This window comes from Epinephelus moara, chromosome 13 (assembly GCF_006386435.1).
Source record: "Epinephelus moara isolate mb chromosome 13, YSFRI_EMoa_1.0, whole genome shotgun sequence".
Taxonomy (NCBI): Eukaryota; Metazoa; Chordata; class Actinopteri; order Perciformes; family Serranidae; genus Epinephelus; species Epinephelus moara.
In genome coordinates, this window is record NC_065518.1 from 3,766,297 (window position 1) to 3,785,412 (window position 19,116).

Below are 19,116 nucleotides of genomic sequence, written 5' to 3' on the forward strand. Positions count from 1 at the left end.
GTTTTAACAGGTCTGACGCTACTATGCGCCCCGGCTGTATCTAGGCTAACGGCTAACATGCTAACTATTATTTTTATGTCACTAGTCACTTGAAACAAATTTAGGGCGATAGGAGACAGGTTGAAATAAACCGAAATTTCCCTTTAAGCTGATGAAAGGACTGAGGTTTTGGTTAACATTTAAAAAGTCACCACTTACCTGAAGTAGAGACAAGATGTGTTAATGTTCTCCAGATAACAAAAGCCATGATCTTTCCCAAACCGTTGTTGTAGTAGCATTAACCCAACTCTGTGCTGGACACAGGACATGAACCCTGGTCTCTGGTGACAAAGTCCTGCCAAAGTTCAGACTCCGGTGTGGTCCAAAAACGTAGCACTTTCTGGAAACTTTGGTAATAGTTGTCGGTAAACATAATTCTCAAGAATTTGCAAATCAACTCATAAAAACATTTACTGTTTACTGAGAAGACAGGGTTGCTTCTGAAGTTCATGAAGCAGATGTGATACTTCGAGACAAAGTCTTGCCCTCGCCACATGAAGAGACACACTCTTTGTGACGTCTTTGTCTGTTCGTATATTCTGATTCTGTGATTCCTGCATCTCTTAAAGAAACAGATTTTTTCCTCCTAAAGGAAGTTTATTTTCATCACGGCTTCAAAGAGTCGATCTAAGCGGTCAACCTGTGCCAAGCTCCCAGCTCTGTCAGCAGACATCCTGCCCGACTGAAGGCCAGGAGAAAGAGGAGAATGCTGCACCGTAATGAGGTTCCCAGTGGACGCACATTCACATCCACAGCACTCATGGAAACTGGTGCATCTCAATGAAACACTCAATAATTGGACGAAGAGCAGAAGATAGAGTGTATTCACATCTCAGTCTTTGCGTGTGAGACATGTTCAGAGAGGTCGCAGACTTGAGGTGAATAAGAAGCAGCCAGGTCATCACTTCATGTCTGTTTTGAATCGAGCCAATGAAGCTGCTGTAAAAGTTCCTCCTCTTTTTACTGACGAGTTACTGCAGCTCTGTGGCTCCAGGCTCAGACAGACGTCAGTGGGAAACTCACAGTCTGTTCAGCTTAATGTGGAAGGTAAAGTAATTTGGCGTGGTCACCAGTGGGTTAAAATGCACAGGAAGATTTTGCATCATCTTATCTTCATGTACGTAACCAAGATTGGTTTAACAAAGAACATTATTAAAAGATGGTTTAAAGAGGTTTTTATTAGCTCATTTTCAGTTTCATACTTATGTCTTGGATTTGTACTAGAACGCATTTACACGCTTTACGCCTCGTTTCCACTTACATGTACGTATGTGTACAGAGACGAGTCAACTGGAAGTCCATTCATTTCTATGGGAATCTCTGTGAAATCTGATGTGCGTACAAAACTCCTCCCCTCCGTAATACTGCAACACATCCTCACTGTGACCACGTCACATGTCCACGTTTGGTCATGGACTTTCCACGTCCACATATGACGTCCAAGGTACCCTGGGTGTGTTGGTTGTTGACGTTCTGGGACGCCGTGTCAACTTCAGCCTGTTACATGCATTGTCTGTTTTCAAAATACACTTCTGTTTTCACAGGAAATGTACAGTTTGCATACAGTCTCTTTCAAAATAAAAGCACTTTGGTGGTACAACACTGCAAATTGATGTTTTTTTCATTTGATAACGCACGTGGCTGGGTTTAGGAAAAAAAGAACATTTGTTTGGCTTTACAATTTTACAGGAAGTGAACACCGGTCTCCTGGCTGAAAGTCATCGTTGTTGGACCCATCCACCACCCCTCCCATCGTTAAACCATAACGGAGACTGGCCGCATTTTATGCCACCATGAAAGGATGGCTTTTTTCGTCAGTGTCTGACACGGACGTCACTGACCAAGCGCCGGTTTTTGACGCCTTCGCTATGAGACCTGGTTGAATATTTCAGTTTGTAACTTGCCTCAACGTTTGCGGTGGATTTCGGAGAGACCGTATGACACTGTGCTAGCTTAGCTAACAGGCTATTTTCTTCAAATCAGTTGTCTTTGTTTATTGTCAAGTGAGTCTGTATGATAAAAAAGAACTTGTTTATCCAGTTTGAACAAACTGTGAATCTGAGTTATGTTACTCAGCTAAAATATGTTTATATACAGTCAGACTGTCATTATGACTCGTTTGTCTTTTTAATGAAATATTTCACATCATGTCGTAATATTTCCATTTATTTGTTACCATGTAGTATTGGTCTTGTTTCTGTCCCGGTAATGTTCCAAGTAAATATTCCAAACTATGGGGTGTACATGGCCAAAAACGCGGCATATGACCCAAAGGCTCTGAGTTAACATTACTGTCTGTCTTCTGCTGAGAAGTGGTGAATTTACAGCTCACAGCAACTTGATACGACACAGTCTCTGGATGTTGTTTGATATTTAGTGTCAGCAAAGTAGCCCAGTTAGCTTTTTTACCATCTTATGTGAATGTCACCATCTCACTGAACGTCCCACTGAGCCCCGTTCAAACTCCCAGACACTACAAATTAGTGTTAAACAGCCAAATCTGATTCGACTGACATGATTCTGAGTCAGGTAAGGAAAGCATAATAGGTGCACTTTTACCAGAATGAGGAACATAGTGATTGATCAGGTGAAAAGATGGAGCCGACATGTTGCTGCTTTATGCAGATTGTGTAATATGCTGATCCTGTTATGTAACACCAAACGTCCCTCAGCATATTCTCCAAGTGTACCTCATATTTTTGTTGTCTCCTCTTCCTCTCATTACCCGCTCCTCTCACAGCGCCGAGCAACATGGCTGCCGTAAGTCAGCAAAATGAGCTGCAGTTAGAAAAACTGGCAGCTCACCTGGGACCGTCTGGCATTTTGGAAAATCTATTTCTACTATTAATAATCTAATAATTGTCAGGAATAATAGGTGGTCTGCTTACGGTGAGGTGAAGCTCGGCCTCCTCGGTGCAGAACAGATCGTCTTTATTATTTCTTCACGGGAAGTTTAGTTGTTCAAGTGCAGTAAAAAGTGTCGACTGTAGCATCGACACCAGGACCTCACATTCAGCATTTTACCATCGATAAAGTGAGTTTGGGAACTTTATTGACACAGAAAGACTGTCACTCTTCGTCTTCACCAGTGAATCGTCTGTTCAGCACAACACAGACAGGAGGCGCTGTTCCTTCAGAGCAGGCAGAGATTAAACTGTCTGGGTCTGTGGGTCAAGTTTTTTTATTTGCACAGCAGCAGATAAACAGACGCGTTTCAGCTCATAGCTGAACGCTGAGGACGACTATGAGCTGAAACGCGTCCGTTTATCTGCTGCTGTGCAGTTTATTAAATTAAAAGTGTTACACTTATAAGTGAGTGCTGTCAGGTTTTGTACTTTTATAGAGACAGACAACCATTCACACTCACATTCACACCTACGGACAATTTAGAGTCACCAATTAACCTGCATGTCTTTGGACTGTGGGAGGAAGCTGGAGCACCTGGAGGAAATGACGGATGTGTTGGACAGCCCATCACAGCCAAACCAAAACACCCACCCTTAAAATACTCTGCAGGAAACAGGAAGAGGAAGTACATTCCCTGAAAGAAGCAGTATGCTGTGAAGATGTTTTTCTAAGAGCTCCATGACACTGCCTTAAAGTAAATCACAGTTTTTATTGTGCTGTTAAAATTTAAAAGCCACCAAAGCCCCAAATATTGCTTTCATACGACATTAAGGGAACCACGGAACATGAGTCAGACTTTAATATCGTAATTTTATTTTATTTCTACAACATTCATCTAATGCGCGCTGCAGCCGTGGGTGCAGTAAACAGACACCATTAACAGTGTGGTTGGGGACGCTGTGCAGGCGGCGGACGGCCCACTGACTCCGCTGTGTTTTACTGTCACTCTGAGGCCTCATTACAGACCCACAGGGAACAGAGAAAACAGCTTCAGTCTTACTGCAGGATATTCTGCTCCTGTCTCGGTTCGATTGCTGCTCCTATAGTTCAAGTGGGACAGAAGAAAGACGAAGAGGAGCAAGTCTTAATTTATCTGTTAATGAAGAACTCCCCGACGATCTCACACATGAAGACAGACGAGGGGTTGAGATCATCTAAAGGACAGCAGAGCTGAGAATAGCTCTCTGATTATTAAACAAGCGCTCCCTCTTTCTTTCCTTTTCTGTCCTCTCCGCCTCCTTTTCTCTCATCTCCACTTTACCCTCCTCCTCTCTGCCTCTCCATCACTCTCAGCTCGCTCTGTGCCTCCTCCTCCTCCTCCTCCTTCTTCACTTGTCTTTTTCTTTGTCTCCCATCTATAACTCATGTTTGTTTGTTTGGAGGGCCTCATATGTCGCACAGATTGTTTCATCTGCTGAGACAATTTGTGATTGTGTGCGTCATGGATTTCTTGAATTGACGAAATCCTTCCTGATGTCTTCCACATTTTTAAGCTGCACTAGCTTTGTAGCTGTAAAGGACAAAAAAGCACTTCAAGATTCATCTCTGTCCTCTTACCATCCGACATTTGTTAAAACTCCAGAAGGAGATGGAGAACGGTAGCGATATTTTCAAAAATATTCATAGACATAGAGGACCTAAGTTATTAAATCTCCACTCTACCATGACTGGGTCTGGACCCGGGGAGTCAGACTTTGCTTCTCTCCGTCAGTTTTTACGTCCACGAGCTGGAACCTTTGACTTTTTATTAAAGAACCAGAGATTTTCCAACATAGTTGTACTGATGATTCAACCACAGCAGAACTAGAACCAGAAGCTGTTCTCATATACATTTTCCTTCGTAAAGTAATGCACCAAAAAGGCTGTGATCATGTCACAAATGCGTTGACGGGACCAAATAATGAAGTGTTTCCGAGCAGTTCAGTTAGGAGACAGGTTGGTGTGATGGATGGGTCACAAAACACAGGACTTTCCCCCAGAGACAGGTGTTCAAAACCGCCTGAACTTTGAGTCATGTCCTCAACATGTTTGTTTTACTAAACCTACCCACAGTAACATTACTTGCATAAACCTAACCTCTATAACATTAACTTGAGGTTAAAGGGATAGTGCACCCAAAAATGAAAATTCAGCCATTATCTACTCACTCATATGCCGAGGGAGGCTCAGGTGAAGTTTTAGAGTCCTCACATCACTTGTGGAGATCCAAGGGGAGAGGAGGTAGCAACACAACTCCACCTAATGGAGGCTGACGGCGCCCCAGATTCAAACGTCCAAAAACACATAATTGAAACCACAAAATATCTCCATACTGCTCGTCCGTAGTGATCCAAGTGTCCTGAAGCCCCGACATAAAAAGTTGTTTGGAAAAACCTCATTTGAACTCTGTTTTTAGCCTCATTGTAGCCTGTAGCCCTAACCCTAACCCTAACCCTTCACCCAGGAGACCACTGTTTGTGTCCTGTGTGTGAAACCAAAACCCAACGTCATTTTAACCCAAACTGTGATCTTTTCCTTAACCTGACCAAGTGGTTTTGTTACCTAAACCTAACCACCTACTTTTCGTGTGAACACAGACGTTTATTTTGAAAAACCTTTTCATGTAATGAGAGGAAACTCTTTGTTTTCCTATGAGCTCAGAGATTTATTTTAAAAAAAAGACACTGTATGCAGAAAACAGACATATCCAAAACTGACCCTAGAGTGGTACCTAGAGCGTCATAAGCCCGTTCTACACTGCCTGTTCAAGGTGGAACTGTTGTGCCGTTATTCCACCTCGTTGTTCTGTGTAAATGGGACATGTGTGATGTTTTGACGAAGTGTTGTGTGCGACCCACTGCCAGATGTTTTAAATAGCAGTTAGCAGCTAACTCAACAGAGAAGAAGAGCAGCCGCAAATTGGGAAAACAATGAGGTCCGTGAAGTCCTTACTGTTCATGCAGAGGACGAGATCAGCTGCCATATAACAGGGACAGTAAAGGATTGTTATTCCCATGTTAACTCCATTGTTATTGTTTATTGTTGAACACACTATGTATCGCACTAGATGCTGACACTGTTTCCTTAAGTGTCAAGCCCGTCACGTCCCTTTTGACTCAGGGATGCTGATGTTGTGCTGGGAGATAAAAAATTTCCTGCACAATTATTATTAGTTTTATTCTATTTTATTTTTATTTATTTATTTATTTTTTTTTGTGTATTCAAAAAAGAAAGAAAGAAAAAAGAAGTGTTTTCTACAGTATCAAAGGAGGACTACTGAAACAATTCTATATTTACTTGGTTTAATTTACTCCTTTGTTTGTATTTTTATTTATTCATTCATACATTTGTTCTGATCACTTAAAGCTAATCTTTCAGTGGTATGTAATTACCAGAGAACGTGCAGTACGTTGGCAGCAGAGTTGAATAAACACACTCGTCTGTGTTTTATTGTCATCGTTAGCAGCGTATTAGCAGAGTCATTTGTTTGAGCCGTGTTAGCGATGTATTATTGTATGACCCTGTCTGGCTGTTTACAGCTCTGCACACTGTACAACAAGAAACAGACAGCGTGTTTAGCTTAATGACGCTAATGAAGACATCCTGTCAGAGATCACAGAGCGTGCTCACATTAACTGTCAACTGAAACCAATCAGAGCGCGGTCGATCTCACTGTTTTATTAGCCTCCTCTAATGTGAAAGTGACCCCTTATTATTATATTGATTTTATTTTCTTTGTCTCACTTTGACGAATTAAACTGTACATAAAGCGATTAGTTTAATTACACAACGCCGCCGCAGACAATGAGTCTGTTTTAATAAGAGACGGCTTCATGTGCAATTAAACTCAGTTTGTCCCATAAGGAACCAAGATGTGTACAAACACAACATGCTGATGGATTAATGAAGGATCACAGAGACGTGTGTGAGGGTGGAGCCTGTTCAACCATCACCTAATCAATAATCCGTGTGTGTGTGTGTGTGTGTGTGTGTGTGTGTGTGTCACAGCAGCTCCAGCCAGCATTACAACACAAACATCTCAACATTTTTTTCCTGCTCTTTATTCAAATGACACTCACACACACAGAGCAGTTGCATCGCGCTGAGCCGTGCATTCAGTCTTATTATTCAACACAAACACACACACACACGCTCTAATGGAGAGCACCTGGTGACAAAAACAAGCAGCTGAAAATCAAAATGTAAAAATGCGGCCTGTTATGACTCAGGTTGGTAATGAGCTTCAGTCCCTGTTGGTATTAACACAGATGTCTCGTCTGTGAAGTTTCCAGAGCTGCCGTCACATATCTGCCCACATTTGTTGTCCTGTTTACTCGTTCTCGTGCGGCTGCTCGTGTATCAACAACTTTTGACATTTGGGAAGTCTGACTGTGTTTTTATTTGTCAAAGAGAGGTCATGGAAATCATTTTGAAATTGAAAAACAAAATGTAAAACTTATGCATCATATTGGCACACAAACAACACGCAGCCTTGAGATTTGTGTGTATTAAGATGAGGAAGAGACGCGATGTTGAACAGGAAGTAGTTTGATTAAGATGCTGCTGAAATGGATTTGCAAACTTGTTTTTTCTGGTTTGAAAATCTTTCTGAAGCAGCCGACTCCTGAGTCACAGATGTCGGAGTTCCTACAACAGTTGAATGTACGAACCCTGAAAGACTTTCAGATCAGTCCACACTTTTATCTTCATGATGCTGCAGGAGTAAAATAACCAAAATTAATTTAGACTTCATGCCCGGTGTTTTTGCCAGAGCGCTCTGAACTCCTTGAGTTGAAAAAATGTCAACTCAGAGCAGAAAAGCGCCCACGTCATCTCCTCCTTTCTAACCCATTGTCCGATTGGATGATTTGAGAGGCGCGCCTTCTGTGGTGGTCACGACAACAAGTTTACAGTTGTTAAACAATGGAGGAGAAACTGGTGGTAGCCGTTGCTGGATACCCAGAGCTATACGGCCCGATGATAGACAGCAGGTTGTCAAACTCCCCGAGTCATCCTAAAATATGCCTGTAAACGTCCATGATGGAGGAGAAGCTCCTGGACCAACTGGTGGTACTCCCCATGATCCAGCCTCTTTTTCAGGGTCTCTGTTTATCTGCTGACAGCCTCTCACCCTCAACCAGAGCTACAGACAGCACCCTCTGCCTCAACATGTCAGCAACTACACACTGATTACTGGGAAACAAAATTGTAGTTTGATTACATGAGAAGGTTGAGGTAAAGACATGATCGGGTGGTTGCCTGGCTACAATAAAAAGGCGCAGCAAAGACTTTATAGCTAGCTGATTTCTAACAGCATTTTCCTCAGGGCTCTCACAGGTAGAGGGAACTGATCGTGGACTGACGTGTAGGTACGGTGGGAGAGTCATGGAGCTGCTCCACGTTCAGCTGTGTCTACTCAGGTATTTAGTCACAAACCAACCTGATGGTGGCGCTGGAGGAAAATGATTTAAAGCTAGGAAGGATAAAGATAAAAATAGTCGAGGTGAGTAAAAATGATAAAATACAAAAGCTAAATTAGGAGAAGATTATAATTAGTGTTGAAAGGTGGTGAGATCATGAGTCAGAATTATAAATGAAGTAAAAACATGAGTCTCTTTCATTTATCATAATCTTGACTCAGTGTCATACTTTTAACTTTTATTTTTTGTCATTCCTAACTTTATTTTTGATCACTAGTATTATCATTTTTTAAAATTTGTATGCCTCCAGGCGAGCGATATCCTCTCGGGTTTTCCATAAGTAGGTGTGTCCGTCTGTCCCACTCTCGTGACCTTGGCAATTTAATTTGGCACAAACATCTCTGTTGACTCAGCGATGACATGATTAGATTTAAGTGGTCAAAGGTCACCTTGAGTGAATTTCCTCATATTTGGCACAAACGTCCACTTGGACTCAACAATGAACTGATTGGATTTTGGTGGTCAAAGGTGAGTGCATGTTTTTGGCCATAACTCAAGAATTCATTTTCTAATTCTGACAAAACTTGACACAAATGTCTAACAGGATAAAATGATGAAGGTCAAAAGGTCAAAGGTCAGCTTGACTGTGACATCATCATGTTTTAATGTCATTTCTCAGGAACAGAAGGGGAGACATTTGGTCAGATACTGAATTGGTGACTCTAATCTTGAAACTGTGCTGATTGTATAGATCTTCTGTGTGTGAAGCATCCATGTTTTCACTGACATGGATGGAGACTGTCAGAGACACTGGACTGGTGGGCGGAGTCATACAAGAAAAAGAAAGAAAGAAAAAGATCTTTGTGAGGACATTATATATGTGGAACATTATATGATCTCACATGCTTTCTTGACGAACACATGAAGTCAGTGTGCGTGTGAAACAAATGAATTCATGATGCTCTTTGAGCTGATTTCCCTGAGAGGGTCGATTGGTTGGTACAGGGTTTTTTTGTGTGTTTTTTTGGACCTAATTAGGTCAGGTTGGTTTTGTGTGTGGCTAAACAGGCACTGAATACTGGAGTGGGTTTTTGGCATGCTGCATAGACGTCTCCTCATTTTTCTCCCTGCCATATTCACGGTGCTCGTCTCTTTGTCCCCGTCTCATTTGCAGCAGTGAACTCTTTCTCCTGAATCCACTGAGACCAGTGAATAAATGGTGAAAATTGCAGCCTGTGAGCCGCACACTGTTGGATTAATTAACGATTGTTCCGCCTGTTGCATTCACCTCTGTGTTTCCTCTGAAGGACCTCTGACACACACACACACAAATGAAATCATCAGGCTCAGTCTTGTGTTATTGATACACCGTTTCTCTGTCTTCTCTTTGTCACTCTGTGCAGCTCGCTACGTGGGACTCAGTTCACGGACTGAACGGCAGTCTGAAGGAGAGCCGGATAGAGAACGGGATGCAGGGAGTGACAGTCAAAGTGGTCACTTTACTGGTAGGTGACTTCTGTGTTAAATAGAAACATTTAGCTGCCATCACCATCCACACAGACTTTTACTGACTCAAAGTTAATCACATTATTACACTCTGAGATTTGTCATCTGAAATCAACTCAATTGTATGTAATGTTAGTGTTGCAGTGAAGGGCCTTTTTCAACATGCAAAGGATACAATACAATGTGTTGTGGTGTGAAACAGAATATAAAGCAAATAAAGAGAAACAACGATTAACGGGAGGATGCAAAGCAATAACAGAGTTTAATCCTGGGACACTGGATTCCTGGGATGCACTTCCAAATACATGAGGTAATACTTTCTTTGGATCGTCCGCCTACAGATAGCTTACGGAGTATTTGTGACATTTCAACAGCTCATTAGTTGAGATTCAACTGTTTTGTTTTGTTTGAAGATTCTTATCTTCAGAGTGTTTGTGATCATTCACCACGTATTCTCAGAATAATTTGGCTGAATTTAAACTGTTCACTTAACGTATGCTGCAAAGGCATATGTCAAGTCGCTTTATGATTGTTTTGTCTCTTTTGGTCATTTTTTGCCGCCCTTTAATCGTATTGTGTCTACTTGCAGTTGTTTTATGTCTCTTTGTTGTCGTTATGTGTGTCTTTGCAGTTCCTTTGCATCACTTTGTGGGTTTTTTGTGTCTCTTTGGAGATGTTTTGTTTGCTTTGTGATCTCTGTGTGTCTCTTTGTGTTTCTGAGTCTCTTTATGATGTTTTTGAGTTTCTTTGTGGTCTCAAGTCTCTGTGGTTGTTTGGTGTCTCTTCATGGTCTTTTTGGGTCACTTTGTGGTCTTTTTAAGTCTATGATCTTTTTGTGTCTCGTGGTTTCATTGGAGACGTTTTGTTTCTCTTTGTGGTCTTTTGGAGTCTCTTTTTGTGTCTCTTTGAGATACTTATTTGTCCCCTTTGTCATTTTTTGCTGCCCTTTAATCATATTGTGTCTCTTTGCGGTTGTTTTATGTCTCTTTGTAGTTGTTATGTGTCTCTCTGTGGTTGTTTGGTGTCTCTTTCTGATCTTTTTGTTTCTCGTGGTTTCTTTGCAGACATTTTGTTTTTCTTCGTGGTCTTTTAGAGTCTCTTTTTGTGTCTCGTGGTCTCTATGTGTCTCTTTGTGTTTTTTGTGTCTCTTTGTGGTCTTCTTGAGTCTCTTTATGATGTTTTTGTGACTCGTGGGTTGTTGTTTTTTTGAGACGTTTTGTTTGTCTTTGTGGTCCTTTGGAGTCTCTTTTTGTGTCTTTTTGTGTCTCTTTGAGATACTTATTCGTCCCCTTTGTCATTTTTTGCCGCCCTTTAATGATATTGTGTCTCCTTGCGGTTGTTTTATGTCGCTTTGTAGTCGTTATGTGTCTCTCTGTGGTTGTTTGCTGTTTTTTGTAGGAATTATGTGTCTCTTTGCAGTTCCTTTGCATCACTTCGTGTTTTTTTTTTTTGTGCCCCTTTGGAGATGTTTTGTTTCTCTTTGTGGTCTTTATTAGTCTCTTTGTGATCTCTATGTGTCTCTTTGTGTTTTTGTGTCTCTTTGTGGTCTTTTTGAATCTCTTTATGATGTTTTTGAGGTTCTGTGTGGTCTCAAGTCTCTGTGGTTGTTTGGTGTCTCTTCATGGTCTTTTTGTTTGTCTTTGTGGTCTTTTTGTGTCTCTTTGAGATACTTATTTGTCCCCTTTGTCATTTTTTGCCGCCCTTTAATCATATTGTGTCTCCTTGCGGTTGTTTTATGTCTCTTTGTAGTCGTTATGTGTCTCTCTGTGGTTGTACACTGGTTTTATTAGGAATTATGTGTCTTTGCAGTTCCTTTGCATCACTTTGTGTCTCTTTGTGGTCTTTTTGCATGTCTTTATGATGCTTTTGAGTTTTTTTGTGGTCTTTTTAAGTCTCTTTATGATCATTTTTGTTTCTCTTTGTGGTCTTTTGGAGTCTCTTTTTGTGTGTCCTTGTGGTCTTTATTTGTCTCTTTGTGTTTTTTGTGTCTCTTTGTGGTCTTTTTGAGTCTCTTTATGGTTTTTTTTGAGTTTCTTTGTGGTTCTGAGCCTATTGTGGTCTTTGTGACCCTCTTTGTGGCCTCTGAGTCTCTTCATTGTTACTATGTGTTAACTTGAATGACATTTTGCAAGTGAAGGCCGTGGGGCCCTGACACTTTGGGCCCCTGAGCTTGTGCCCTGTAGGTTTGACTAAAGAATTCTGAGAACGTGTCGATAAATTCAGATCAGTTAATTTAATAATCCCCCCACTGATACCTGAGAAAATCTGCGTTCACATTTAACATCAAACTGAACTTCAGTAAACCCTGCATTAAAAACATGTTGCCAGAATAAAACCTTGAAGCTACGTGTTCAGACTGAAAGTGTGTGTGTTTAAAATGATCAGCGTTAGTGTGTGTGTGTGTGTGTGTGTGTGTGTGTACGTTGCCCTCAGTGGGAGTATATCTCAGTCAGAGATTACAGTCTTGAGACTCGATGAGAGAAAATACAATCTGTGCTGTTTGCTCCTCTCTGTCAATTTAGTTCTTTAAACATGAGTTCAGTTCTTGATGTTACAGAAATAATCCCACACTCCACAGAAGAAAATACACTTCAATGAATCCACAGAAAAATCCCTCAGTCAATAAAGAAAAACTCCTTCATACAGCTCAGTGTGTTTCTGAGAGTTTTTATTATCGTTGCTGATTCGTCTCCTCTCACTGTCTCACCACCCAAACTTTCCCCCACAACACTTTTTTCCTGAGAGGGCATCGATCCAGCACCACAGCGTAAGCAGCGCCTCCGGTCAGTATGATTAGTTTAAGAGATACAAACAGCAGAGCGTTTTTGGGCCGTGATCCCACGGCAGCAGCAGGTTGTGCCAGAGCTTCCTCCTGTGCTGGCGCAGCACCGCCGAGACGCAGCTCTAACCAAGCGAGACTAATACCTTCACCCTGCCGCTGATCCCCTGCAGCTGCAACACTTCCAGCTCTGAACAGTGCCAGCTACCAGCACCAACACAACACTTTAACCACCACACAAAAACACACACACACACACACACATAAACACACAGACACACGGACACACACTGCCTGTGAACGCCTCTCTGCAGAGAAACTTTAGACTTTAATGCACCATTTCTATCAGGAAACATCATCCTAGGAAAGGCAACGATTAGTGATCTTCATTTGTCTCTTTGTGGTCTTTTTGAGTCTCTCTGTGGACTTATTTGTTTCTTTTTGGTCTTTCTGTGTCCCTTTGTGGTCTTTATGTGTCTCTTTGTTGTTGTGTTTTGAGTATCTTTTTGGTCTTGTCAGTCTCTTTGTGGTCCTATGTGTCTTTGTCTTTTTGAGTCTCTCTATGGACTGTTTTGTCTCTTCTCAGTCTTTTTGTGTCTCTTTGTGGTCTTTTTGTGTCTCTTTGTGGTCTGCTTGTGCCTCTTTGTGGTCTTTTTGAGTCTCTTTGTGTCTCTCTGTGGTCTTTTTGAGTCTCTCTGTGGTCTGTTTGTGCCTCTTTGTGGTCTTTTTTAGTCTCTTTGTGTCTCTTTGTGGTCTTTTTGAGTCTCTGTGGTCTTCTTTGTCTCTTTGCGATCTTCTTGTGTCTCTTTGTGGTCCCTCTGTAGACTGTTTTGTCTCGTTGTAGTATTTTTGAGTCTACTTGTGGTCTTTTTGTGTCTCTTTGTGGTCCTATGTGTCTTTTCGAGTATCTCTGTAGACTGGTCTGTCTCTTCTCAGTCTTTTTGAGTCTCTTTGTGGTCTTTTTTGTCTCTGTGGTCTTTCCAGTCTCTTTGTGGTCTTTTTGTGTCTCTTTGTGGTCCTATGTGTCTTTGAGTCTCTCAAAGACACATATTTGTCTCTTCTCAGTCTTTTTGTGACTCTTTGTGGTCTTTCTGTGTTCCTTTGTTGTTGTGTTTTGAGTCTCTTTTTGGTCTTGTCAGTCTCTTTGTGGTCCTTTGTGTTTTTTTGAGTCTCTCTATGGACTGTTTTGTCTCTTCTCAGTCTTTTTGAGTCTCTTTGTGGTCTTTTTGAGTCTCTCTGTGGTCTTTTTTTGTCTCTTTGTGGTCTGCTTGTGCCTCTTTGTGGTCTTTTTGAGTCTCTTTGTGTCTCTTTGTGGTCTTTTTGAGTCTCTCTGTGGTCTTTTTTGTCTCTTTGTGGTCTGTTTGTGCCTCGTTGTGGTCTTTTGAGTCCCTCTGTGGACTGTTTTGTCTCTTTGTAGTATTTTTGTGTCTCTGCGGCTTCTTGTGTCTCTTTGTGGTCTTTTTGAGTCCCTCTGTAGACTGTTTTGTCTCGTAGTATTTTCGAGTCTCTCTGTGGTCTTTTTGTGTCTCTTTGTGGTCCTATGTGTCTTTTGGAGTCTCTCTGTAGACTGTTTTGTCTCTTCTCAGTCTTTTTGTGTCTCTCTGTGGTCTTTTTGAGTCTCTGTGGTCTTTTTTCTGGCACCTTGGTGGTCTTTGTGTTTGTGTTTCTTATGGATCATACTTTTCTGTCACAATTTTCAGTAACAAACTGCACAATGATGACACATTGAATAGTTGTGTTTTCATCAGGCAGATTTATTTACTTTGACTCATCACTCACTCTCCTCTGCACTTAAAACAAATCTTAGAGGACAAGGGGAAGCTAGATTTCAATAGATTTTGCATGTTACAACCCAGAAACAATCCCAGCTGGCCACAACTGTAGTGAGAGGTTGATATCTGCAGGGCGCCCACCGGCTCACCTGGTCGCAACAGTGGTGTAAATATAGACAGTGCAGGCAGTGCAGTTGTGCTGAGGCCTGTGGGGTGGTGGGGGCGCCCTGGTGAATGATTCAGATCGCCACCTCGTAACTACACCTGTGTCAAAGAAGAACTCAAGAAGCCATCCCCATCATGATTTTCTTTTCTTTTCTTTTGGTAGAACAGTGAGAAGCAATCTGTAACAAAATGAAGTGCTTATTATACATGAACTAGAAACACTATGAACAAACTGTGTATTAACTGTGTGAACTGGCAGTGTGTATTCACACCTCAGTATGAAAAACCTTTGAAGAATATTATACCCATTCCTTTCATGTCCTGGTCTGTGAGTACATTATTAACATGTTGTATTTATTCTAACCTTTTCTTTTACTCTCCGTTTGTCTCCTGTTTAAATGTGTTGCAGCACAGGACCCTGATTTCTTCTCATTTACTGTGGACGTTCTCCAAACACACTCTGTTTGTCTGTGCTCTGTGGTTGAAGCTGCAGTTTGTTGAACACACAGTGAAGTAACTCGGAGGCTTTTATCCTCGCTTACACCCCCACCTCTCTGCCTCTCTGTCTCTGTCGCTCTGCAGGAGGATCCTTTCGTCATGGTGGCAGAGAACATCCTGGGGCAACCCAAGAGATATAAAGGCTTCTCCATCGACGTCCTGGACGCCCTCGCCAAAATCCTGGGCTTCAAATATGAGATCTACCAGGTGGGACTGACCTGACTGACTGACTGACTGACTGACTGACTGACACGCCTGCAGGTTGAATTCAGGTGTTATTAAATGTCACAGTCACACAGTTAAGAAGAATAAAGGAGCTCTTTGCTTTACTCGCTGAGTTAGAGGCCGCCCCATCAGAAAAGATTTTTTGGAACGAATGTGACACATAAAAATGACACACTGAAAAATCTAGTGCAAATGACCTGACGTGAAGGCAAATATTCACAGAACTGATTATCTAAATAACAGGAAAGAGCAGCTTAGGTGACGGGAAGCCCCCCTGAGTGTGTGTGTGTGTGTGTGTGTGTGTGAAGGATTGTGGGCGTGTCACATATTCGGGACCATATGCTGTTTGTTTTTTGAGGAAGAAATCTTCGACATGTATCGTTCCATTTTAAAGAATATATAAATACAAAGAATTTAGTTTTTGTTTGTTTGTTTGTGGAAATTGGAGAGACAAAATAATATTAATTGGGAAAAAGGCTTTTATGTCCTTGTCACAATAATCATAGCACCTAAATATATTTATATACAAATATTTACTGAAACTACAATCTGAGAAAATAAATTAAAAAAAAAAAAAGAAATGCGAGCAGAGATTTCATCAGCTCACATCATCCGTCTGTACCAAAGGAAACAAGAATGTGGTCGCAGAGCTGACACATTTTTTAACTGTATACTGGCACAGTGTAAAGTGAGATGGTGTCCACATATGTCTGTGAGCGCTTCCAGAGTCACGTTAGCCAGTCATGTCGTGTTCTGATTGGCTGGTTTGCAGGCGTGAGTCGTAGCAGCAGTCACATTGTGAGAATGTGTTTTCTGAACCTGTTTGTGTTCTTCAGAGCTGATGATTGGCTGCTGGCTGACGTGTGTCACATTGAAACTGTGGACATGTTGAAACTTGAGTGTTGGATGAATAACTGCAGCTCTCAATTTAGTTTCTCAGGAGGTTCAGACTCTGAAATATGGACTTTAGGATTTTAGTTTGAGTCTTTTTGCTGTTGTTGAGATGAGCTCCTGAACTCACTGAGCCTCATTCATCTCTCCTCCAGGTCGCGGACAGTAAATATGGATCTCAGCTTCCCAACGGCTCGTGGAACGGGATGATCGGTGATCTCATCAACAAGGTAAAGTTACAGTTTACGTTAAGCCAAATATCAGACCAGACCAGTGTACCACATATTTCCATATGTCACATGTGAAACATAATGACACCATGTCCCAACAGAAAACTAGCATCTGACCATCATGTTCCATCATGTAACATCAGAGCGTTTTGTCCGCACTGAATCCATGGGTCCAGGACGCCGGTGTTCACGGCGCTGTACCGACGTAGTGCTTTTATTTTGAAAGAGACTGTATGCAAACTGTACATTTCCTGTGAAAACAGAAGTGTATTTTGAAAACAGACAATGCATGTAACAGGCTGAAGTTGACACGGCGTCCCAGAACATCAACAACCAACACACCCAGGGTACCTTGGATGTCATATGTGGACGTGGAAAGTCCATGAGCAAACACGGACATGTGACGAGGTCGCAGTGAGGATGTGTTGGACTCAGATTTAGTCAGTCAGTTCTGTCTCTGCTGTTCATTGATTACATTGTTTTGTTGGCCCTAGTTTTAGGGGGGCCTCTCAAGGACTGAAATGAAAAGTCTTTGGTTTTTTTGCACTTTTGTATTTCAGAGTACTTAAAACTTTAAATTTTAAAAAATACTGGGAGCTCTCTGAGGCGGCTCTCACCCCTTAAAGGTGCAAAATGGTTTAGTTCGCCCCCGCGCTGGGATTTGTCTCTAAGTGCAGCTAAAGCTGAGTGAGTGACTGCTGCTGGAGCACAAACGTAGACTGTCATGTCTAAAAAGAAACAAAGAAAAGAAAAGAAGGGGCCCCACAGAGACTGCTTTGCATAGAGCCTCAGTATTTAAAGCTACGCCCCTGCTGCTGGTCACCATCCACCCTTTCTGAGTAACACAAATCAAAACATAAAATCTCTTATCCACCTGTCTTCCTCTGCCTCCTCCCCCAGAGAGCCGACCTGGCGGTGTCAGCCATCACCATCACACCTGAGAGAGAGAACGTGGTCGACTTCAGCAAGCGTTACCTTGACTACAGCGTCGGCATCCTGCTGCGAAAACCTGAAGAGAAGATTAACATCTTCTCTCTGTTTGCACCGTTCGACCTCGCCGTCTGGGCCTGCATCGCCGCCGCCATCCCCGTGGTGGGAGTGCTCATCTTCCTGCTCAACAGGCTGCAGGCACTGCGCTCCTCTACCCAGAATGCACCGCCAGGACAGCCCCCCAACGGCAGCGTGGGGTCGGGCTCTCTGCACAGCGCCATCTGGATTGTTTACGGAGCGTTCGTTCATCAAGGTGAGAGAAAAGATGGTGATGGAAGAAACACAAAGTAAGACGGTGAAGATGTTTGAGAAAGAACTGCAGGGTCACAGGTTCGGTCCCAGCTGTAACTGAAGTGTTCAACACTGTCCCTGCTCGTTACTTTAAAGGGACAGTTCACCCCAAAAATAAGAACACATATTTCTCCTCTTACCTGTGCTGCTGTTTGTCAGTGTCGATAGATATAATGAGACTCCTGGTCTCTACTTTTTGTGAAGCCCCGACCTCACCTAAGCGCTGTGGGGGACACGCCCATAAAACGTCCTGAACACAGGAAATAATAAAATGATGAATGAGAGGGATCACTGCTGAATGAGTCTGTGCATGTCTTTATTCAGAGTATATCTTTAAGTTTCCTGACTGAACAGCGACACAGTTCACAGGTTTGATTCCTGCAGCAGCAGCGTCTCACTGTGCCGCTGGGACGACGATCTGGTTTCCCGCTCTCTGGGAATCACTCTGGATATGAAACAGGAGCTGAAAGTGGGAAAGAGTGGCGCTCTGTTTGAGATGTTCTCACAGTTTAGCGGCTCGGCTGTTTGGCTGAAATCAATCAGGGCTGATCACAGCAAAGGGAAGATTATCTGCCTTGTAAAGACGGATTTCAGTTTGATTTGGGGGAGTTTTAATTCAGAGCTGTTACACGGATTACACAGCGACAGAAGAGGGGAAACAATAATCACAGGAGGATTTGTAGTGTCTGAAATATTTAGCAGAGAAGCAGAAACAAGGACATAAAACTTTAAAGTGCTTAAATGAATTAGGGGGAGGCTTAGATTACTGAGCAGAGAGCTCCAGGAAATGTCACAGTGAAGTCATGAACGTAGGTTTCTGAGTGGGTGGAGGTGTGTAGATCCATGTGTGTGTGAGGATGTGTAGATACGTGTGTGTGTGTGTGTGTGTGTGTGTGTGTGTGTGTGTGTGTGTGTGTTATGGTTAAACTGATGATGGTTACAGCACTAACACAGAATTGTAACACTGCAGTTTGGTGTGAGGATTAAACACAGCAGTAAAGCTGTCTTTAGATGAGGAGAGATGACCACCTCAGACTCACTCACACTGTACTTCTGTGTTTGTGAGGACCCTGGCCTCTTTCTGAAACCTTATTCACAAAATGACCACAAAGAGAAACAAAATGTTTACAAATAAATACAAAATGAGACAAAGCAACAAAACCAAAAAAACAAGACAAAAATTACCCCAGAGACCCAAACAACTACAAAAAGACCAAAACAGCTACAAAGAGACACAAAATGACCACAAGAGACACAAACGACCACAAAGAGACACAAAATGACCACAAAGAGACACAAACGACCACAAAGAGACACAAAATGACCACAAAGAGACACAAACGACCACAAAGACACACAAAATGACCACAAAGAGACACAAACGACCACAAAGAGACACAAAATGACCACAAAGAGACACAAAA

General features: G+C 42.2%; 1 protein-coding gene across 2 annotated transcripts in view; it reads left to right on the top strand.

Annotated features, from left to right (window-relative positions):
• grid1b (glutamate receptor, ionotropic, delta 1b) overlaps positions 1-19,116 on the top strand; it is an 827,749-nt gene that overhangs the window by 748,458 nt on the left and 60,175 nt on the right. For both annotated transcript variants that reach the window (XM_050059333.1, XM_050059332.1), the window contains exons 9-12: positions 9,749-9,850; positions 15,150-15,272; positions 16,337-16,411; positions 17,312-17,654. In XM_050059333.1, the coding sequence (XP_049915290.1) occupies positions 9,749-9,850; positions 15,150-15,272; positions 16,337-16,411; positions 17,312-17,654 (643 nt within the window). The remainder of the gene's footprint in view (positions 1-9,748; positions 9,851-15,149; positions 15,273-16,336; positions 16,412-17,311; positions 17,655-19,116) is intronic.